The sequence below is a fragment of the Euleptes europaea genome, chromosome 2 (genome assembly GCF_029931775.1).
Source record: "Euleptes europaea isolate rEulEur1 chromosome 2, rEulEur1.hap1, whole genome shotgun sequence".
NCBI classification, from domain to species: Eukaryota; Metazoa; Chordata; class Lepidosauria; order Squamata; family Sphaerodactylidae; genus Euleptes; species Euleptes europaea.
This window is the reverse complement of record NC_079313.1, coordinates 4758697-4778566: the sequence shown is the minus strand read 5'-3', so window position 1 is coordinate 4778566 and position 19870 is coordinate 4758697. Positions and strand designations below refer to the sequence as shown.

At 49.3% G+C, this 19870-nt stretch overlaps 1 protein-coding gene across 1 annotated transcript in view; it reads left to right on the top strand.

Moving 5' to 3' along the window:
- EFNA2 (ephrin A2) overlaps positions 1–19870 on the top strand; it is a 180506-nt gene that overhangs the window by 145284 nt on the left and 15352 nt on the right. The window contains exon 2 of the mRNA XM_056845586.1: positions 11121–11413. Coding sequence (XP_056701564.1) covers positions 11121–11413 — 293 coding nt within the window. The remainder of the gene's footprint in view (positions 1–11120; positions 11414–19870) is intronic.

Genomic DNA, 19870 nt, shown 5'->3' with positions numbered 1-19870 from the left:
TCTACACCCGGGAAACTAAAAGTTCTGTGCTAAAACTACATCATGCAAACAAACAAACACACAAAAAAATCAATTCATCATTTGTTTGCATGGATGGGGAACATAAGAAAGTCCATGCACGATTGGACCTAATAGTAGCAGGCCTAATAGACTTGTCAGATCTCGTCAGGACCTTAAGTGTCAGGACACATGAAGCTGACTTAAAGGCCATTTTTGCATGGTCAATTTTGATGCTCGCTCAACGCTCTTTTTTAAAATGCGACTTTAAAAATGCCTTTTCACAGTCCCGACGCAAAAGAAGTTCCCCTCCCCCACTCGCCTGCTCCTTTGTTCCTGTTTGCATAGCCATTAGCATATGCATAGCTAACGCGCCTCTGTTGTTTTGCATTGTTCCTTGAGAAGTATTCTTCGCAGCAAACACCAAAGTTCGCTTTAAATGGGCTCTTTAGTAATGCGAAGCAGGCCGGCTTCGCAGTCACTTCCGGAATGACAGTTCTGTGTGCAAAATTAAAAAAAAAATATGCAGGGCAATTCAGCCTGGAACGCGCTGCTAATTACCATGCAAAAATGGCCATACTGAATCGGACCCTTGGTCCATCAAAGTCAGTATTGTCGACTCAGACCGGCAGCGGCTCTCCAGGGTCTCAGGCAGAGGTCTTTCACATCACCTCTGTGCCTAGTCCCTTTAACTGGAGATGTCGGGGATTGAACCTGGGACCTTCTGCACGCCAAGCAGATGCTCTGCCACTGAGACACAGCCCCTCCCCATTCTACTTCCAAAGAATCGGAGTTTTTACGTTTTAAAAAAGGCAAGTTGCTAGCTCTCATGGTGACAACGATATGCTTGCAACCACATGGGCTGTGGTGCTCGACAAAATCTCAAGAGCCGCAAGAATGAGATTTCCGGAGGTCTAAGGGACTCCGGTGTCCTCGACAGCCTCTCTCGAGTCTCTGGCAGAAGGCGGGATGGATTGCACCGAAGAGTAAACGTTGCAGAATAAATTTATGCAAAACAGAAGAAGGAGAGCAAATGCATTTAATTAAATAAATTAGTTTAATTATAGAAAATAACGTGTATTTGCTTAATAGGTTTTAGATGCTATTTAGGGGTTTTTCTAAGACTCTTGGCCAATCAGGCCCTTAGTCCATCATCTTTGCTGTCGCGTCTTTCAAGATGCCTCTGGGAAAGTCTTATGCACAAAGACCACAGTCATCCCCTTGCCACCTGATCCCCCTCAAAACACCCATCAACATCTTCAACATCTTCATGTTCTCCAGACTTTGCCCTCAACCAGCGCATTGGTGAGCACAAACAATGACTTGGGATCCCACTTGTCACCCCAAAACTGGATGGAAATGAGAAGCAGCATTCTATTGACTTCACACCCCAAACTACTGGATTTATTTGTTTACCTCAGATGTACATAAGAACATAAGAAAAGCCCTGCTGGATCAGACCCAGGTCCATCAAGTCCACCAGTCTTTTCACAGTGGCCAACCAGGTGCCTCCAGGAAGCCCACAAACAAGAAGACTGCCGCAGCATTATCCTGCCTCCATTCAAAAGCACCTAATACAATAGGCATGCTCCTCTGATAGTGGAGAGAATAGGTGTGCATCATGACCAGTATCCATTTTGGCTAGTAGCCATTGATAGGCTTCTCCTCCCATCAGAACATAAGAAAGACCATGCTGGATCAGACCCAGGCCCATCAAGTCCAGCAGTCTGTTCACACAGCGGTCAAACAGGTGCCTCTAGGAAGCCCACAACGGAGACGACTGCAGCAGCACCATCCTGCCTGTGTTCCACAGCACCCAATACAATAGGCCTGCTCCTCTGATCCTTGAGAGAATAGGTATGCATCATGACTAGTATCCATTTTGGCTAGTCGCCATGGATAGCCCTATCCTCCATAAGAACATAAGAAAGGCCATGCTGGATCAGACCCAGGCCCGTCAAGTCCAGCAGTCTGTTCACACAGCGGCCAACCAGGTGCCTCTAGGAAGCGCACAAGCAAGATGACTGCAGCAGCATTATCCTGCCTGCGTTCCACAGCACCTAATATCATAGGCCTGCTCCTCGGATACTACTTGGATGCTCCTCGGAGAGAATAGGTATGCATCATGACTGGTATCCATTTTGAATTAGCCATGGATAACCCTATCCTTAGGGTTGCCAACCTCCAGGTACTAGCTGCATACCTCCTGCTATTACAACTGATCTCCAGCCGATAGAGATCAGTTCCCCTGGAGAAAATGGCTGCTTTGGCAACTGGACTCTACGGCATTGAAGTCCCTCCCCTCCCCAAACCCCGCCCTCCTCAGCCTCTGCCCCAAAAATCTTCAGGTATTTCCCAACCAGGAGCTGGCAACCCTACCTTTCCTCCATGAACATCTCCACTCCCCTCTTAAAGCCTTCCAAGTTGGCAGCCATCACCACATCCTGGGGCAGGGAGTTCCACAATTTAACTACGCATTGTGAGAAGAAATATTTCCTTTTATCTGTTTTGAATCTCTCACCCTCCAACTTCAGCTGATGAGCCCCATGTTCTGGTATTATGAGACAGGGAGAAAAGCTTCTCCCTGTCCACTCTCTTCATACCATGCAACCCTTTTCTCCCCAGCGGGAAACTAAAGTGGCTGACAATGGCACCCCCTCAGCCAAATGCCAAATGGTGGAGGAGTACACCTTCTGTGAACCAGTACAAAACCATATGCTGTCTATTCTCATCTTGACAACATCATGAATGATATTGAATGCCACTGTGGAGAATTAGCAGGGCCAGACTCCCTCCATCCAATCTAGATTATTCACCAGACAGACCCCAAACCAGGCCCAAAACCAGATTAAGAAGACTTTTAATATAGAAGAGTTGGTTTTTATATGCCGACTTTCTCTACCACTTAAGGAAGAATCAAACCGGCTTACAATCGCCTTGCCTTCCCCTCTGCACAACAGACACCCTGTGAGGTCGGTGGGGCTGAGAGAGCTCTAAGAGAGCTGTGACTAGCCCAAGGTCACCCAGCTGGCTTCATGTGGAGGAGTGGGGAATCGAACCCGGTTCTCCAGATTAGAGTCCACCGCACGTGTAGAGGAGTGGGGAATCAAACACTGTGAGATGTAGACCACAGTTGCACTCCCACGCATGACTCCCAGAAACAGCACATGGAATACTGGCTGAGGGTGGGAACTAAGCAGGATTTGTTCTGGGAAAGCCTCCCTGTGGATTCCTTCAAGGGTGCAGGGGATCCCCCACCCATAAGATGTATTCTATCTCCTCTGCCCAAGGGGGCTAGCACCCCTTGGCACCTGTAATTGGCTAGGAAAACCACAGGTCAAGCGCACAAGTGGCAATCTTCGTTCTTCCAAGCACCTTGTCTGCATCTCTATAATCTGCATAATTTATACAGGTCACGGGATTTGGCACTGCAGAATCTGCATGGGTCGTTGAGTGTAAAGTCGGGAGAAGTCAGTGGAAGAAGTGAGGGATGTGGGGTTACTCAAAGGAAGATCAGGGAAGGTCGTCTCCCTTTGCAGCAGGAGAGGGGCCATCTGTCTCAAACCCCCCCCCCTTTTAATTAGATTTCGTCAAAGAGAGGCGCCTAGGATCTGTTCCCTCTGAACTGGCAGCCCGGCCGCTTAATTCCTAATATGGAGAGTCGGCTTGAAGGTTATGCAGCTGACCAGGAACAAAAATGCCCCAGACTTGCTTTTTAAAAAACACACCTGAAGTCAGTTGCCAGGAAGAAGAAGGAGAAGAGTTGGTTTTTATACCCCAATTTCTTCTAAGGAGTCTCAAACTGGCTTACAGTCACCTTCCCTTCCTCTCCCTACAACAGGTGCCTTGTGAGGTAGGTGGAGCTGAGGGAGTTCGGAGAGAACTGTGACTAGCCCAATGTCACCCAGCAGGCTTCATATGGAAGAGTGGGGAACTGAATCCGGTTCACTAGATTAGAGTCCGCCGCTTATGCGGAGGAGTGGGGAATCGAACCCGGTTCACCAGATTAGAGTCCACTGCTCTTAACCACTACACCACTCTGTCTTTTTTGGGGAAAGCTGAAACGTTGGGATTCAATAATGGCTGCCGCATCATTACCCATACTAGGACCATTTTGCAAGAGTGCTGAGGAATTGTGGGGAGGGAGGGTCCTCTCAGCCCCAGAGCAATGCTTCCCATGATCTTTGCAGGATACCTGTGTGTGCTTTCTCGACAGCCCCAGCACAAATTCCACAGAATTGGGGCGAGAGAGGGGGGATTATCGATAGGGTGACTCAGTGGAATCCTACTTTCGCACCCAGCTCCCTGTGAGCTCCTTCCCCATACAGCTCAGCCAATCATATCTGCCAACCGCAGGAGCAGGAAAGCCAGTTTGGGGTATCGTTCTGTCCCTTCCAGTGTTTCCAGGCCCTTCCCTCCCAGAGCTGTCCCCAGTTCTGCCCTTTGGCTTTGCATCAGCCCCAGAACCTTTGCAGTTGATCACTGGGTACTGCAGTAATTCAGCCTGAAAGGTTGCTTGGTATTAAACAGGTGTATTTTCTGCTCTCTTTCTCTTTCTCTCTTCCGTCCCTCCCTCCCTCTCTCTGTGTCTCTGTGTGTATAAACATTCCAGTGAAGCGCGCTGAATGTTCTGCAAACATGGCTGGGGAAAAAAATACATTTCCCCAGAACATCTCTCCCCCACCTCTGATGTGCGCGCACACTCTTTAGGATGCAGGCTGCGACGGGGGCCGGCACACTCGATGCTTTTTGGTGCTCAGAGACCTTTCAAGAGCGCCTGAGGAGTGGGGTCCTAATGGCACGGAGATGCACTGAGTGTCTGAAGGAAGGCAGAGCCAGGCCTCCCTTTCCTCCCTGGAGAGAAATAAACTCTGGAGTGCTCCCAGCCAGCCCTGAGTAATGATCTCATTAGAGGGTAGAAGCTGTGGGGAGGAGAGATGGAGAGAGGGGAGAAAACCATGAAAACCACGGAAGAAGCTGACTCCCAATTTGCTTGCCGAGCCCAGGGGCAGGATTTGTTGTGATTAAACCCTGGGATTTGGGAGCTCAGACAAAGGGGTCTCTAAGCATGTGCAGGGTGCTATTCCCACGCCGCTGAGAAGAGATTTCGACCTGCTTCTCTCGTGCCTGGGACCAAAGTAGTGGTGGAAACACACAGATTGTTTCTCTCTTTAGTGAGCCAGTGGTACGGCGCAATGTGCCTGCCCATGTTTTCAGAACGGGCACATCATTAAAAAGGCACTCCTGTTAGAACTGGGGTGTGTGTGTCTGGTTTGTTCCATACATGTTAGATATCAGATTACAACTAAGAGCTGGTTTATTATAATGGCTGATCTGTGCCAGAAATCTCCCAGTTCGAATCTTGGTTCAGCCACACCTTCACGAGCCAGCTGCAGGCAAACCAGTATTTTTACATCTGCTATATGTGAATGGTAATTCTACTGGTCAACTTCACAGGGTTGTTGTGAAGATGACTGAGACAATATATTTCAATACGGAATGTTACTTGACTACTTCCCAAGGTTGATGTGAAGATTAGTGGGATAATTGATTTGAAGTACTATAGAGATAGAATCATAGAATCATAGAGTTGGAAGGGGCCATACAGGCCATCTAGTCCAACCCCCTGCTTAATGCAGGATAAGTAGGGTTGCCAGGTCCCTCTTTGCCACCGGCGGGAGGTTCTTGGGGCGAAGCCTGAGGAGGGAGGGGTTTGGGATGGGGAGGGACTTCAATGTCATAGAGTCCAATCGCCAAAGCGGCCATTTTCTCCAGGTGAACTGATCTCTATCGGCTGGAGATCAGTTGTAATAGCAGGAGATCTCCAGCTATTACCTGGAAGTTGGCAGCCCTAAGGATAAGCCTAGAGCATCCCTGACAAGTGGTTGTCCAGGGAAATTGACAGAGTAATCCAGCCCCCTCTCACACACGAAAACTGTTTGGTGCTGTCAAAATCGGTGACTCCCAGTAAAGATATGTGAAATGTCCCCTCCCTTTTTTGGCTTCCTTAAAAATTCCTCTGGTGTTTCTTTCAGCCCACCTCCAAACGTGGCTTGGGGCCAGAGCTGCTGTCGACTTCCTCAGTCCAGGCCGCACACCTGGGCAGATTTTCTCATGTGCAACCTGCTGCTCGGAATCGGGGCCATCCCCTTCTCCCCTCCCCCGATCCACCGAGGGTATATCCAGCCGGCCGCCGGGGCTGGCTCCTCTCTGCCACGTTAGTTTGCTGCTTCCCCTGCGGTGGTTGCATTACAAACACAGCAGTGCGCCCAACTCTTGTTGGTGGGCCAAGGATCTGGGAGAAACCGGCCCGCCCCACTGCGCTCAATTGCCACTTCTCGGCACAGTGGGAAGCTCCTGGCTACAGCCGGCTCCATTTAAATGGAGATGTGGCCACGTCTTCTGCCGGGCAGGGAAACTGTGCATGGGGAGATATAGATCTGTTAGCTGGGCTTATGCATGCATGTATGTATTCTGAATACATTTACTCTCTTGGAGGCCCAGAGCGTCTTTCCCTCCTGTCTGCGCATTTGCATCTTGGGGTGTGGGAGGTGCAGGAAGGAGCACAAAAGACTCCAGCAGAAACTGAGGCCGTAGAGCCTCACAGAACATAAGAACATAAGGAAAGCAATGCTGGATCAGACCAAGGCCCATCAAGTCCAGCAGTCTGTTCACACAGTGGCCCAACCGGGTGCCTCTAGGAAGCCCACAAACAAGACAACTGCAGCAGCATTATCCTGCCTGTGTTTCAAACCACCTAACAGGCATGCTCCTCTGATCCTGGAGAGAATGGGTATGCATCATTGCTACTATCCATTTTGACTAGTAGCCATGGATACCCCGTCCTCCGTAAGAACATAAGGAAAGCCCTGCTGGATCAGACTGAGGCCCATCAAGTCCAGCAGTCTGTTCACACTGCAGTCAACCAGGTGGCTCTAGGAAGCCCACAAACAAGACGGCTGCAGCAGCACCATCCTGCCTGTGTTCAACCACACTTAATATAATAGGCCTGCTCCTCTGATCCTGGAGAGAATAGGTATACATTGTGTCTAGTATGCATTTTGACAAGTAGCCATTGATGGCCTGTCAGAACATCAGAACATCAGAACATAAGGAAAGCCCTGCTGGGTCAGACCAAGGCCCATCGAGTCCAGCAGTCTGTTCACACAGTGGCCAACCAGGTGCCTCTAGGAAGCCCCACAAGCAAGAAAACTGCAGCAGCACCATCCTGCCTGTGTTCCACAGCACCTAATATAGTAGTCATGCTCACTTGATCCTGGAGAGAACAGGGATGCATCATGGAATACCAGGGTTGCTGTGCAGAGGAAGGCACTGGCAAACCACCTCTGTTAGTCTCTTGCCATGAAAACCCCGTCGCCATAACTTGGCTGTGACTTGACGGCACTTTACACACACACACACACACACACACACGGCTAGTATCCATTTTGACTAGTGGCCATGGATAGCCCCTCTCCTCCATGAACATGTCCACTCCCCTCTTAAAGCCTTCCAAGTTGGCAGCCATCGCCACATCCTGGGGCAGGGAGTTCCACATTTTAACTATGCGTTGTGTGAAGAATCTGTTTTGAATCTCTCCCCCTCCAGCTTCAGCAGATGACGCCGCGTTCTGGTATTATGGGAGAGGGATAAAAGCTTCTCCCTGCCCACTCTCTCCAAACCATGCATAATTTTATAGACCTCCATCATGTCTCCCCTTAAACGCCTTCTTTCCAAGCTAAACAGAACTCTCCGCCGGTCATGGCTTAGGATGCGCCTTCATGCAGTTGACACCCCTGGTGTAGAGCATCTACATGCTTCCTGGAGACAGGCGCTACCTGGAGTAGTCATCTCCAGACCGGCAAACAGACACGGGACCGTTGGCCTCAGAAAGCAATCAGTTCCGGTGTCTTAAGGACTTTGGCACACACCGAGTGTAGCCCTGGTACCGCCGTGCCCTCTCCCTTGTTTTGCTAATCCCCCAATCTCTTGGATAATCTGTCCCCCAAACGTTTAAAAAAAAAATTGCTATAGGATTGAGTGTGCCTCTGAATATAATACCCAAGGGGGCAGATGATATGTCGCTGAAGAATGGCTCCCCCCCGTAACAACTAATCACCTACTGTTGCCAGTTTATTAATTTTAAGAGGTGCTCAATTTAATCTTATAAAGTTAATGGGAAGAGGGAAGATTATGCCAGTCACGTGGTTGAGGGGAGACCGCGCCGGGTTTTGACTGGTGACGGTTTCGGCTTGCAAGGATCTATTGTGCTTTCTTTTGCAGTAAAGAGCGTGCATTTCTTGCATTTGCTTCCACTGGGAGGACTGGGCCTAGTATCTTGAAAAGGGCGGGGGGTCTGAGCGCTCCAGGTTCTGTCCCTGGCTGTCAGAGGAAAATTTGGGGAGGGGAGTTAAAAGACAGAAACGGGGTCTTTTTGGTTCAGGAGTGAAAGTAAGCAGGGATGGATTTCTAAAATTAGATGCTCCAGATCTAGGGTTGCCATCTTCTAGGAGTAGGCTTGCCAGGCCCCGTAGCTCCACCGGCGGGAGCTTTCTGTGGCCATTGCTGTAGCGCGTGGTGTGCGCGCGCGCCTGGTGCAACGTGCGTGCGCGCCCCGCATGACGTGCCCACATCACTTCTGGGTTTACCCGAAAGTGACGCGTGCACGCGTGTGTGCATGCTGGCCAGCGGGCAGCCCAGTGGATTGGCGGGATTTGACCCGCCGCCACCGGGCACTTTGCAACCCTACTCCCCTCCCAAACCCTGCCCTCCCAAGGCTGTGGGTTGTCGGCCCCCCACTGGTAGCAGGGCCAGGTAAAAATGGCTTCTGCCATAGAGTTTTGCCCAAATACCAGAGCGTCCCCATGCTCATCAGTGACATGATGTCACTTCCGGCGCATGCCGAAATCGACATCGTCGTGTTTCGGATGCCAGGGTAGGGTTGCCAGGTCCCTCTTCGCCACCGGTGGGAGGTTTTTGGGGCAGAGCCTGAGGAGGGCGGGGTTTGGGGAGGGACTTCAATGCCATAGAGTCCAATGGCCAAAACGGCCATTTTCTCCAGGGGAACGGATCTCTGTCGGTGGGAGATCAGTTGTAATAGTGGGAGATCTCCAACTATTACCTGGAGGTTGGCACCTATGTCAGAGGCCTCAGAGTTAGTTTACTGCCCTAAGTTCCCAGCCCGCCCCCCGCCGGTTGACCCTACCAAGGCTCCACCTCCAAAAAACCCAGGAATTTCCCAACCCAGAGCTGGCAGCCCTACCTACCCAAATCTCATGGTTTTCTGGAAGCCTGTCTGTAATTTCCTAGCAGTGCAAGAGAGCAGGAATACTCTGCACATGTTCAGGCTACTCACAGGTACCCATTGTCTCAGGTATCTAGATACAGGTGGAACAGCTGTGGCCTGACATGAGTCCCCTTACTAGCCCTGGAACAAATCCCCCTCTCCCAATTCCTTTAAGAATTCCATTTCTCACATCTGGATTACAAACATTCCCCATCTGTCTGAACGCTCAGAAATTTGCCGCATATTCACCAAATATTGTTGCCTTTTGGGGACTTCTTATGATCTTACGTAATTCGTATGTGTGAGACCCGATCAGTCAGCAGTGTGATGATGTAGCTAAAAAGGCAAATGCGATCTTGGGCTGCATCAACAGAAGTACAGTGTCCAGATCACGCGAAGTGATGGTATCGCTTTACTCTGCTCTGGTTAGACCTCACCTAGAGTACTGTGTTCAGTTTTGGGCACCACAATTTAAGAAGGACGTAGACAAGCTGGAACGTGTCCAGAGGAGGGCAACAAAGATGGTGAGGGGTCCAGAGACCAAGTCCTAGGAGGAAAGGTTGAAGGAGCTGGGTATGTTTAGCCTGAAGAGAAGACTGAGAGGGGATATGATAACCATTTTCAAGTACTTGAAGGGCTGTCATATAGAGGAGGGTGCCCAGTTGTCTTCTGTTGCCCCAAAAGGTCGGGCCAGAACCGACGGGTTGAAATTAAATCAAAAGAGTTTCCATCTAGACATTAGGAAGAACTTTCTAAGAGTCAGAGCGGTTCCTCAGTGGAACAGGCTTCCTGGGGAGGTGGTGAGCTCTCCTTCCCTCGAGGTTTTGAAGCAGAGGCTAGATGGCCATCTGTCAGCAATGCTGATTCTATGAACGTAGGCAGATCATGGGAGGGCATCTTGGCCATCATTTGGGTGTGGAGTAGGGTTCACTGGGTGTGTTTGGGGGAGGTAGTTGTGAATTCCCTGCATTGTGCAGGGGGTTGGACTAGATGACCCTGGAGGTCCCTTCCAACTCTATGATTCTATGATTTCATCTTGCCAAGGCAATGCCAAAGGACTGGGTTTTTTTGGGGGGGGGCGGAGGGTTGAAGTAAAATGTCATGTTTTTCACATGAGTCTTCACAAGACGTGTTTATTATAAGATTTGACATCATTTATATTATTACATTATTCCCAGCTCTTTGTGATTGTTGAATCTTGACTTTGTGTACTTCCCTGTGAGTCCTTATTTGAGAACACTTACCTGAGAATTTGAGATGTTCCATGTGCACATATAATTGGTGTTATTATGCATCATAAGTTTGCCATATATTGTGTTCAGCCTATCTTATTGGTTTTCCTGCCCTGTTTTTCACAAAAACACAGATTTGAAATTTTGTGTTCAGATCCCGAGCGGCGAATCTGGATGTTTTATGAAATCCCAAATGTTTTGGGATGTCTGTCTCAGCCCTATTCCTAATGCTAGGAAGGGCAGGTGGGATTTTGGGTTCATGCTTCTTAATGTGTGTAGTGGTTAAGAGAGGTGGTTTGGAGCGGTGGAATCTGATCTGGAGAACCGGGTTTGATTCCCCACTCCTCCACATGAGCGGTGGAGGCTAATCTGGTGAACCAGGTTGGTTTCCACACTCCTACCCAGGAAGCCAGCTGGGTGACCTTGAGCTAGTTACAGCTCTCTCAGCCCCACCTACCTCACAGGGTTTCTGCTGTGGGGAGGGGAAAGGAAGGTGGATTTTAAGCCGGTTTGTGTCTCCCTTAAGTGGTAGAGAAAGTCGGCATATAAAAACCAACTCTTCTTCTTCTTCCTCTCATTCTCCTCCCGCCTTCCCCTCCTTGCAGGTTCCATCAAGGGGACTACACGGTGGAAGTCAGCATCAATGACTATCTGGATATCTATTGCCCGCATTACGAGATCCCGTTCCCCATGGACCGGATGGAACGGTACATCCTCTACATGGTCAACTACGAAGGCCACGCCACCTGTGACCACCGGCAAAATGGTTTCAAGCGCTGGGAATGTAACAGGCCTGATTCGGCCAACGGGCCGCTGAAATTCTCCGAAAAGTTCCAGCTCTTCACCCCTTTCTCGCTGGGGTTCGAATTCAGGCCAGGACATGAATATTACTATATATGTGAGTAAGAATAATTGCTTTCCTTGGGGGCGGGGAGACTCTTGTTCAGCGTCTACTGATGGTGTGCAGATCGCGCACACGCGGGGTAAAGATTCAAAGGGTCATACAGGAATAGGGTTCCCATTCGCCAGTTAATGGGCCCGCCTGCCACCCCTCAGCTGGCCGGCCAGGGGAAGCAGTCTAGCTGAAGAGGAGGGCAATCCATAGGGTCACCAACCTCCAGGTACTAGGTGGAAATCTCCTGCTATTACAACTGATCTCCAGCCGATAGAGATAAGTTCCCCTGGAGAAAAGGGCAGCTTCGGCAATTGGACTCTATGGCACTGAAGTCCCTCCCCTCCCCAATCCCTCCCTCCTCGGACTCCACCCCAAAACCCTCCCGCAGGTGGCAAAGAGGGACCTGGCAACCCTGCATTACACCCCACTGTGGTCCCTCTCCTCCCCAAACCCCGCCCTCCCTAGGCTCCACTCCCAAATCTCCAGGAATTTCCAAGCCCCAAGTTGGCAACCCTAACTTGGAGTCCTCCAAAGAAATGTCATGTGGCTACAGGGAAAAGGGAACGCTTGTTCACACAATGTGGAGCCAGCGTGGTGTAGTGGTTAAGAGCGGTGGTTAGGAGTGGTGGACTCTATCCTGGAGAACCCGGTTCGATTCCCCACTCCTCCACATGAGCAACGGACGCTAATCTGGTGAACTGGGTTGGTTTCCCCACTCCTCCACATGAAGCCAGCTGGGTGACCTTGGGCTAGTCACGGTTCTCTTAGAGCTCTCTCAGCCCCACCCACCTCATAGGGTGTCTGTTGTGGGGAGAGGAAGGGAAGGTGATTGTAAGCCAGTTTGATACTTCCTTAAGTGGTAGATAAAGTCGGCGTATAAAAACTAACTGTTCTTCTTCTGCCACCCTTCCTTGAAGAAGCTCACGGTGGTTTGACATTGGATTTTTTAAAAAGGTGTAGTGGTTAAGAGCGGTGGTTTGGAGTGGTGGACTCTATCCAGGAGAACCGGGTTCGATTCCCCACTCCTCCACATGAGCAGCGGACTCTAATCTGGTGAACCAGGTTGGTTTCCCCACTCCTCCACATGAAGCCAGCTGGGTGACCTTGGGCTAGTCACAGTTCTCTCCGAACTTTCTCAGCCTCACCTACTTCACAGGGTGTCTGTTGTGGGGAGAGGAAGGGAAGGCGATTGTCAGCCGGTTTGATTCTTCCTTACAGTGAGGGAAAAAAGTATTTGATCCCCTGCTATATTTGCCCGTTTGCCCTCTGACGAAGAAATGACCAGTCCATAATTTTAATGGTAGGTTTATTGTAGCTGTGAGAGACAGAATAACAACAGGAAAACACCCAGAAACCCAGAAGACAAAAGTCAGAGATTGATGTGCATTATAATGAGTGAAATAAATATTTGATCCCCTATCAGCCAGCCAGATTAGGGTTAGGGTTAGGGTTAGGGTTCTGCTGTCGACAGAAGCAATCAGATTCCAAACTAGCCACCATGACCAAGACCAAAGAGCTGTCCAAGGATGTCAGGGACAAGATTGTAGACCTGCACAAGGCTGGACTGGGCTACAAGACTATTGCCAAGCAGCTTGGTGAGAAGATGACAACCCTAACCCTAACTGTCAACCTCCCTTGGTCTGGGGCTCCATGCAAGATCTCATCTCATGGAGTTGCCATGATCATGAGAATGGTGATGAAGCAGCCCAGAACTACACGGGGGGAACTTGTCAATGATCTCAGGGCAGCTGGGACCATAGTCACCATGAAAACAGTTGGTAACACACTACGCCGTGAAGGACTGAGATCTTGCAGAGCTCGCAAAGTCCCCTTGCTCAGGACAGCACATGTACAGGCCCGTCTGCAGTTTGCCAATGCACATCTGAATGACCCAGAGGAGAACTGGGTGAAAGTGTTGTGGTCAGATGTGACCAAAATCGAGCTCTTTGGCATCAACTCAACTCGCCGTGTTTGGAGGAGGAGGAATGCTGCCTACGACCCCAAGAACACCATCCCCACTGTCAAACATGGAGGGGGACATATTATGCTTTGGGGGTGTTTTTCTGCTAAGGGGACAGGACACCTTCAGCGCATCGAAGGGACGATGGACGGGACCATGTATTGTCAAATCTTGGGTGAGCACCTCCTTCCCTCAGCCAGGGCATTGAAAATGGGTCGAGGATGGGTATTCCAGCATGACAATAACCCAAAACACACGGCCAAGGCAACAAAGGAGTGGCTCAAGAAGAAGCACATTAAGGTCCTGGAGTGGCCTAGCCAGTCTCCAGACCTTAACCCCATCGAAAATCTGTGAAGGGAGCTGAAGGTTCGAGTAGCTACACATCGGCCTCGAAATATTACTGACTTGGAGAGGATCTGCAAAGAGGAGTGGGACAAAATACCTCCTGAGATGTGTGCAAACCTGGTGGCCACCTACAAGAAACGTCTGACCTCTGTAATTGCCAACAAGGGTTTTGCCACCAAGTACTAAGTCATCGTTTGCAAAGGGATCAAATACTTATTTCACGCATTACAATGCACATCAATCTCTCACTTTTGTCTTCTGGGTTTCTGGGGTTTTTCCTGTTGTTATTCTGTCTCTCACAGCTACAATAAGCCTACCATTAAAATTATGGACTGGTCATTTCTTCGTCAGAGGGCAAATGGGCAAATTCAGCAGGGGATCAAATACTTTTCCCCCTCACTGTAAGTGGTAGAGAAAGTCAGCATATGAAAACCAACTCCTCCTCCTCCTCCTCCTCTTCTTCTTCTTCTCCTCCTTCTCCTTCTTCTTCTTCTCCTTCTCCTTCTTCTTCTTCTTCTTCTTCTCCTTCTTCTTCTTCTTCCTTCCCTCACTCAGTTTTATTCATTTGCCAACCCTGTAAGGCAGGCAAAGCGGAGAGAGACGGTGACCACCATGACCTCTCTATACTCAGAACAGCGGCTCTTCTGCGCCCTTACGGGTTCTGCTGGGCCGATTCGGGTTCTCTTAGCGCCCTCCTTTTGTTTGAATCCGAAGCGATGCTGCCGATTAACTGTTCCGATTACCCTGTCAGTCCTGAGCAACGCAATCGCAGGGACTGGTTTAATTAGCAGGAATGACTCTATTTAACCTCCATCGGTGACTCGGGAATGTGGGACGTTTGAGAACCCAGCTGGGGCCCACATTCCGAGAAGATAATAAAAATAAGCCAATGTTCGGCAGAGAGAAAGGGAGAGAGAAAGAAACCCCTCGGTGACCCATCATTTTCTCCTGCAAAGAGGAGGGAGGGCAAGGAGCGTTAAAGATGATTCTGTTCCCAGACCATGTTTTGGCTTGTAAATGATTTGAACTCGGGCCTCCCGCCGGGGCCTCTGGCCTACTGTGCTACCAGCGAGCAAAAATAATCAAACGCTTTAAATTAGCTTCCCGGACCACCCATTAAGAAGCCCCTGATTTAAGAGTCTTCATTTATCTTGATTTCCCTTTTTTAAAAGATAAGTAAGAAAGGAAAAGGAAAAGAAAGGGGGGATTCTGTCTTTGCCGGGGACCAAGCCCTGTTTCGTTGTTGCATGTACCTTTCCGGCATAATTCTTTGAGACCTGATGAACACATGAAGCTGCCTTCTACTGAATGAGACCCTTGGTCCATCAGACTCAGTATTGTCTACTCAGACCAGCAGCAGCCCTCCAGGGTCTCAGGCAAGGGTCTTTCACATCACCTTCTTGCTGGGTATGTTTAGCCTGAAGAGGAGAAGACTGAGAGGTGACATGATAACCATCTTCAAGTACTTGAAGGTCTGTCATATAGAGCAAAGCTTCTTAAACTGTGGGTCGCGAGCCCATAAGGGGTAACTGAATGTGGGGGTCACGAAAAATTTGCCAACGGTAAAAGGATTCTTTATGATTTATTATCAGTAAATGTTTGATATGTATACCTATTTTATATATACCCGGGGTCATGTAAAAATTTCTCGGGCAAAAAGGGTCGTGAGTGGAAAAAGTTTAAGAAGCCCTGATATAGAGGATAGTGCCAAGTTGTTTTCTGTTGCCCCAGAAGGTCGGACCAGAACTCACAGATTGAAATTAAATCAAACAAGTTTCTGCCTAGACATTAGGAAGAATTTTCTGACAGCTAGAGCGGTTCCTCAATGGAACAGGCTTCCTCGGGAGGTGGTGAGCTCTCCTTCCCTGGAGGTTTTGAAGCAGAGGCTAGATGGCCATCTGTCAGCAATGCTGATTCTATGACGTTAGGTGGATCATGAGAGGGAGGGCACCTTGGCCATCTTCTGGGCGTGGAGTAGGGGTCACTGGGGGGGAGGTAGTTGTGAATTTCCTGCATAGTGCAGGGGGTTGGTCTAGATGACCCTGGTGGTCCCTTCCAACTCTATGATTCTAGTCCCTGGAGACTGGAGATGCCGGGGATTGAACCTGGGACCTTCTGCATGCCAAGCAGAGGCTCTACCATTGAGCCACGGCCCCTATCCCGAGTTAACATTCAAAACCCCAGTGTGTTCCGTTGTAGGTAATTCCATGGAGAACTTAGGGAAGACGATTGTAAGCCGGTTGGATTCGTCCTTAAGTGGTGGAGAAAGTTGGCATCTAAAAACCAACTCCTCCTCCTCCTCCTCCTCCTCCTCCTCCTCCTCCTCCTCCTCCTCTTCTTCTTCTTCTTCTTCTTCTTCTCTTCCTCCTCCTCCTCCTCTTCTTCTTCTTCTACTGTGGTTGATTGGATTCTCCCATGAAGACAAGGCCCTCTCGTTACAAATGATCCTTGTAGCCCTGTGCCTCAACCTGTTGAAGTCCCCTGGGGCAAATGGGACCCAGATTAGTACAGCCATCTTTTTAAAAAAAGCATTGACTTTCCTTCACGGCAGTCCCCTAAAGCCCCGTCCGCTTCCGTTGTACAGCTGTGGAGCTTCGAAGCCATGACGCGAGTCGCCAGCGAGGTCCCAAGAATCAGGCCCCCCTTGTTGGTTAATTTCAAGGTCAACATTAGGGAGGAAGAAACTTAACATCACAGCTCCGGCTCCAGGCCCACAGAAAGCATCTCTTGATAGTTATCTTCCAATTTTATTTTATTTTTTTGGGCATTCAATAAAGAAATTTTGCAATAATAATAACATTAATTAAAAACCACGACCCCAAAGCACTCCACGTTCTCTCTTGGTCCAGGAACTAACGGGCAGATTTATCTTCCTTAATATTTTTCCCCCCTCTCTTGCCTCTAAAGCGTCTGTTTTCAACCCTCTTAATTTGTTCTTTTTATCTATATTAAATTACCATTTTCCCCTCTCTCCCCCTCTCCCTGTGTAAAATGTCACTTGTAAAATAGCTACTTCTCTGTCTCTCTCTTTTTTTTATTTTTTAATGTCGTTAGGGAGAGATTACACAGGAGTAAATAGTGAAACTCATCACGGCTAAGCCAGTTAGAATTCATGTCATGTGGAACATTAGAAATTATGCCTCTTTGAGGCAACCCTATTTAGCAGACATAAAAGAACAGGCATTACCACCTTCTATAGCTTGCAAATTGGAATTGCATTAACCTTCCAGGCGCTGAATACGAGGGCCTTGTTTGCAGTCCACGGTTCTAGGTCAAGGTTAAGCAGTGGCTTTCGGGACTCGGGAGATTCTGTTCGACTTCTCAGATCAGTATTTGAAAAAAGGGTCAGAATCGGAGCGGGACGGGGGACAATCCTGGAGAAAGGTTTGCCACTGAGCAGGGTTGCGGATGGTCGAAATCAGACCCAAGTCAGGGGGGGGGGGAACAGGGCCAGTTTTCTGCCCTGTGTGCCGAAACGGTGTGTGTGGGGGGGAATCGGCGAATTTCTTCTTGCGCAAGCATGCCGCTAAAATGGTATCCCCGTTTCCGATTCCTCTTTGCGAAACGTAGACGCGCTTTCCCAGTCTTTGCACTGACGTTGTCTTGATGTTCGCCTTGGCCCACTGTCAGCTGCTAGCATTTGTGCGGCAGATGAGGAAGAGGTATGTCACGGGATGACACGAGGATGCAGGGAAAGAGCAGGACAGGAGATGCGGAGACAGCTTGACGCGGGGATCCCGTTTTCTGCAGCATCTCTGCCTTGCAAGTAGTCGGTAGTTGTTTTGCAACCGAAACGGCTCACAACCGTTGTGGTTGTTGCGACAAGTACAAAGTAACACAAACGGAACGAGGGGGGACTGTTATAATCTAAATTAAACTGCAGGGAAAGGGAGGGAATAAACGAGAGGGGCAAAGGCAATGGGAGACCAGTTCAAGAAAAGAGTAACCCATCTTTACACTTCAAAGGATTTGTGGAAACAAGACAGGGAAAGAGAGAGAGATTAGGGTTGCCAGCCTCCAGGTACTAGCTCGAGATCTCTTTCTATTGCAACTGATCTCCAGCCAAGAGAGAGCAGTTCACCTAGAGAAAATGGCCACTTTGGCAATTGGACTCTATGGCCTTAAAGTCCCTCCCGTCCCCAAATCCTGTCCTCCTCAGGCTCTGCCCCAAAAACCTCCCGCCAGTGGTGAAGAGGGACCTGGCGACCCTAAAAGAGAGAGAGAGAGAGAGAGGTGGTGCTTTCTCCCCCCCACCCACAGGAGGGAATTCCAGGGTCAAGGAGTAGCAAAGGGGACTTTTGTATATCAGCGCTCTACAAAACAAGATGGCCTGCCTGCGGATAGATCTCTCGACATCTTTAATTTTCTTTTACATTTTATTTTAGAGGTTTGGATTATTTCTTGCTGTGGCGCTGGGCCGGAGGGATGGAGTCTAACTAGGTTGCCAACCTCCAGGTGGTGGAACGAAATAGACACCACTGTACAAGTATCGAAAGATTTGGAAATCAGTACAGGAGTGAAAATGATTTAAACAAAGTGCAAAATTCTTTATAAGCTACTACATGAAAACAATGCAAGCCAAATTGCACGCCAAAGACCTACAAAAGACTATATATACAAGTTCATATGTACAAAATTGTTTTTCAAAGTTGTCTCAATTATGAGTACAATTGGACTCTATGGCATTGAAGTCCCTCCCCTCTCCAAACTCCGCCCTCCCCAGGTATTTCCCAACCCGGAGTTGGGATATGTCTGGAGATTTGGGGGTGGAGCCTTTCTCTGGACCGGTGAAGTAACATCCTCTTCACAATAGAAAGGCACTGTGTTTATGCTCAGAGGCAGTACTCAGAGGCGACCTTGTTTTAAAATAGCTGTTTTCTGGTCGGGGTGGGGGCTAGGGTTGCCAACCTGCCGGTGGTAGCTGGAGATCTCCTGCTATTACAACTGATCTCCAGGCAACAGAGATCAGTTCCCCTGGAGAAGATGGCCGCTTTGGCAATTGGAGTCTATGGCATTGAATTCCCTCCCTTCCCCAAACCCCGCCCTCCACAGGCTCCGTCCCCAAAATCTCCAGGTATTTCTCAACCCGGAGCTGGCAATCCTGGTGGGGGTGCGGAAAGGGACTCTGCACACACTCAGAGGCACTGACATTGAAACGCCACAACTCATTAGTCTTAATGAGGTCGGGTTTGCTTGCATGGATTGTAAGGAAGTGTGTTTGCTTCTAAACAAAGGAAAGAATGAACTGGAAAAGCCCCACTAGATGCATTCATTAGAATTACAAAAACAAGCCCAAATCACAATGAATGAATGGAGGCCTTTAATTCCCTCCCCTTCCCTGCATTTTGCCTCTGATTGTCATGAACCTGGAACCTTTTCTTCTTTCTGAATTTTGACTGGAAGTATCCTTTGGGCGAGGGGTACAGTCCCAGGAGGCTGAAGTTGGCTCCCAGTTCCCAGTTGGTTCCCTATTCCCAGTTCCTTATTTGCATTTCCTAGTTCCTGAATGATATTGAGGACAATTTAAAAGCTCTGCACCCAAAAATAAGGATTGGACCACCACATTTCTTACACCCTCACATTCAGGGGACTGTGCCCTCCGAAGGGGCGCATGTTGGGTCCTGGTCCAAAGTCCGGTTCTTGGGTCAGCTGCTCCCAAGTGGGGTGCCCCCAAGACAGATGCACGTACGGACACTGGGGCTCAGCTGCACCCCAGAACAATCTTTGGACCACCCCACATCATACATCCCCACACTCCGGAGACTGTCCCCTGCAAGAAGACCTACAGTGGTGCCTGGTCCAACAGTCCCTGAGAACTGAATCCAGATTAGATGGAAACAAAGAAATGTTTCCCACTGAAGGCAATAGAATCATAGAATCATAGAGTTGGAAGGGACCACCAGGGTCATCTAGACCAACCCCCTGCACTATGCAGGAAATTCACAACTACCTCCCCCCCTACACCCCCAGGGACCCCTACTCCATGCCCAGAAGATGGCCAAGATGCCCTCCCTCTCATCATCTGCCTACGGTCATAGAATCAGCATTGCTGACAGATGGCCATCTAGCCTCTGCTTCAAAACCTCCAGGGAAGGAGAGCCCACCACCTCCTGAGGAAGCCTGTTCCACTGAGGAACCGTTCTAACTGTTAGAAA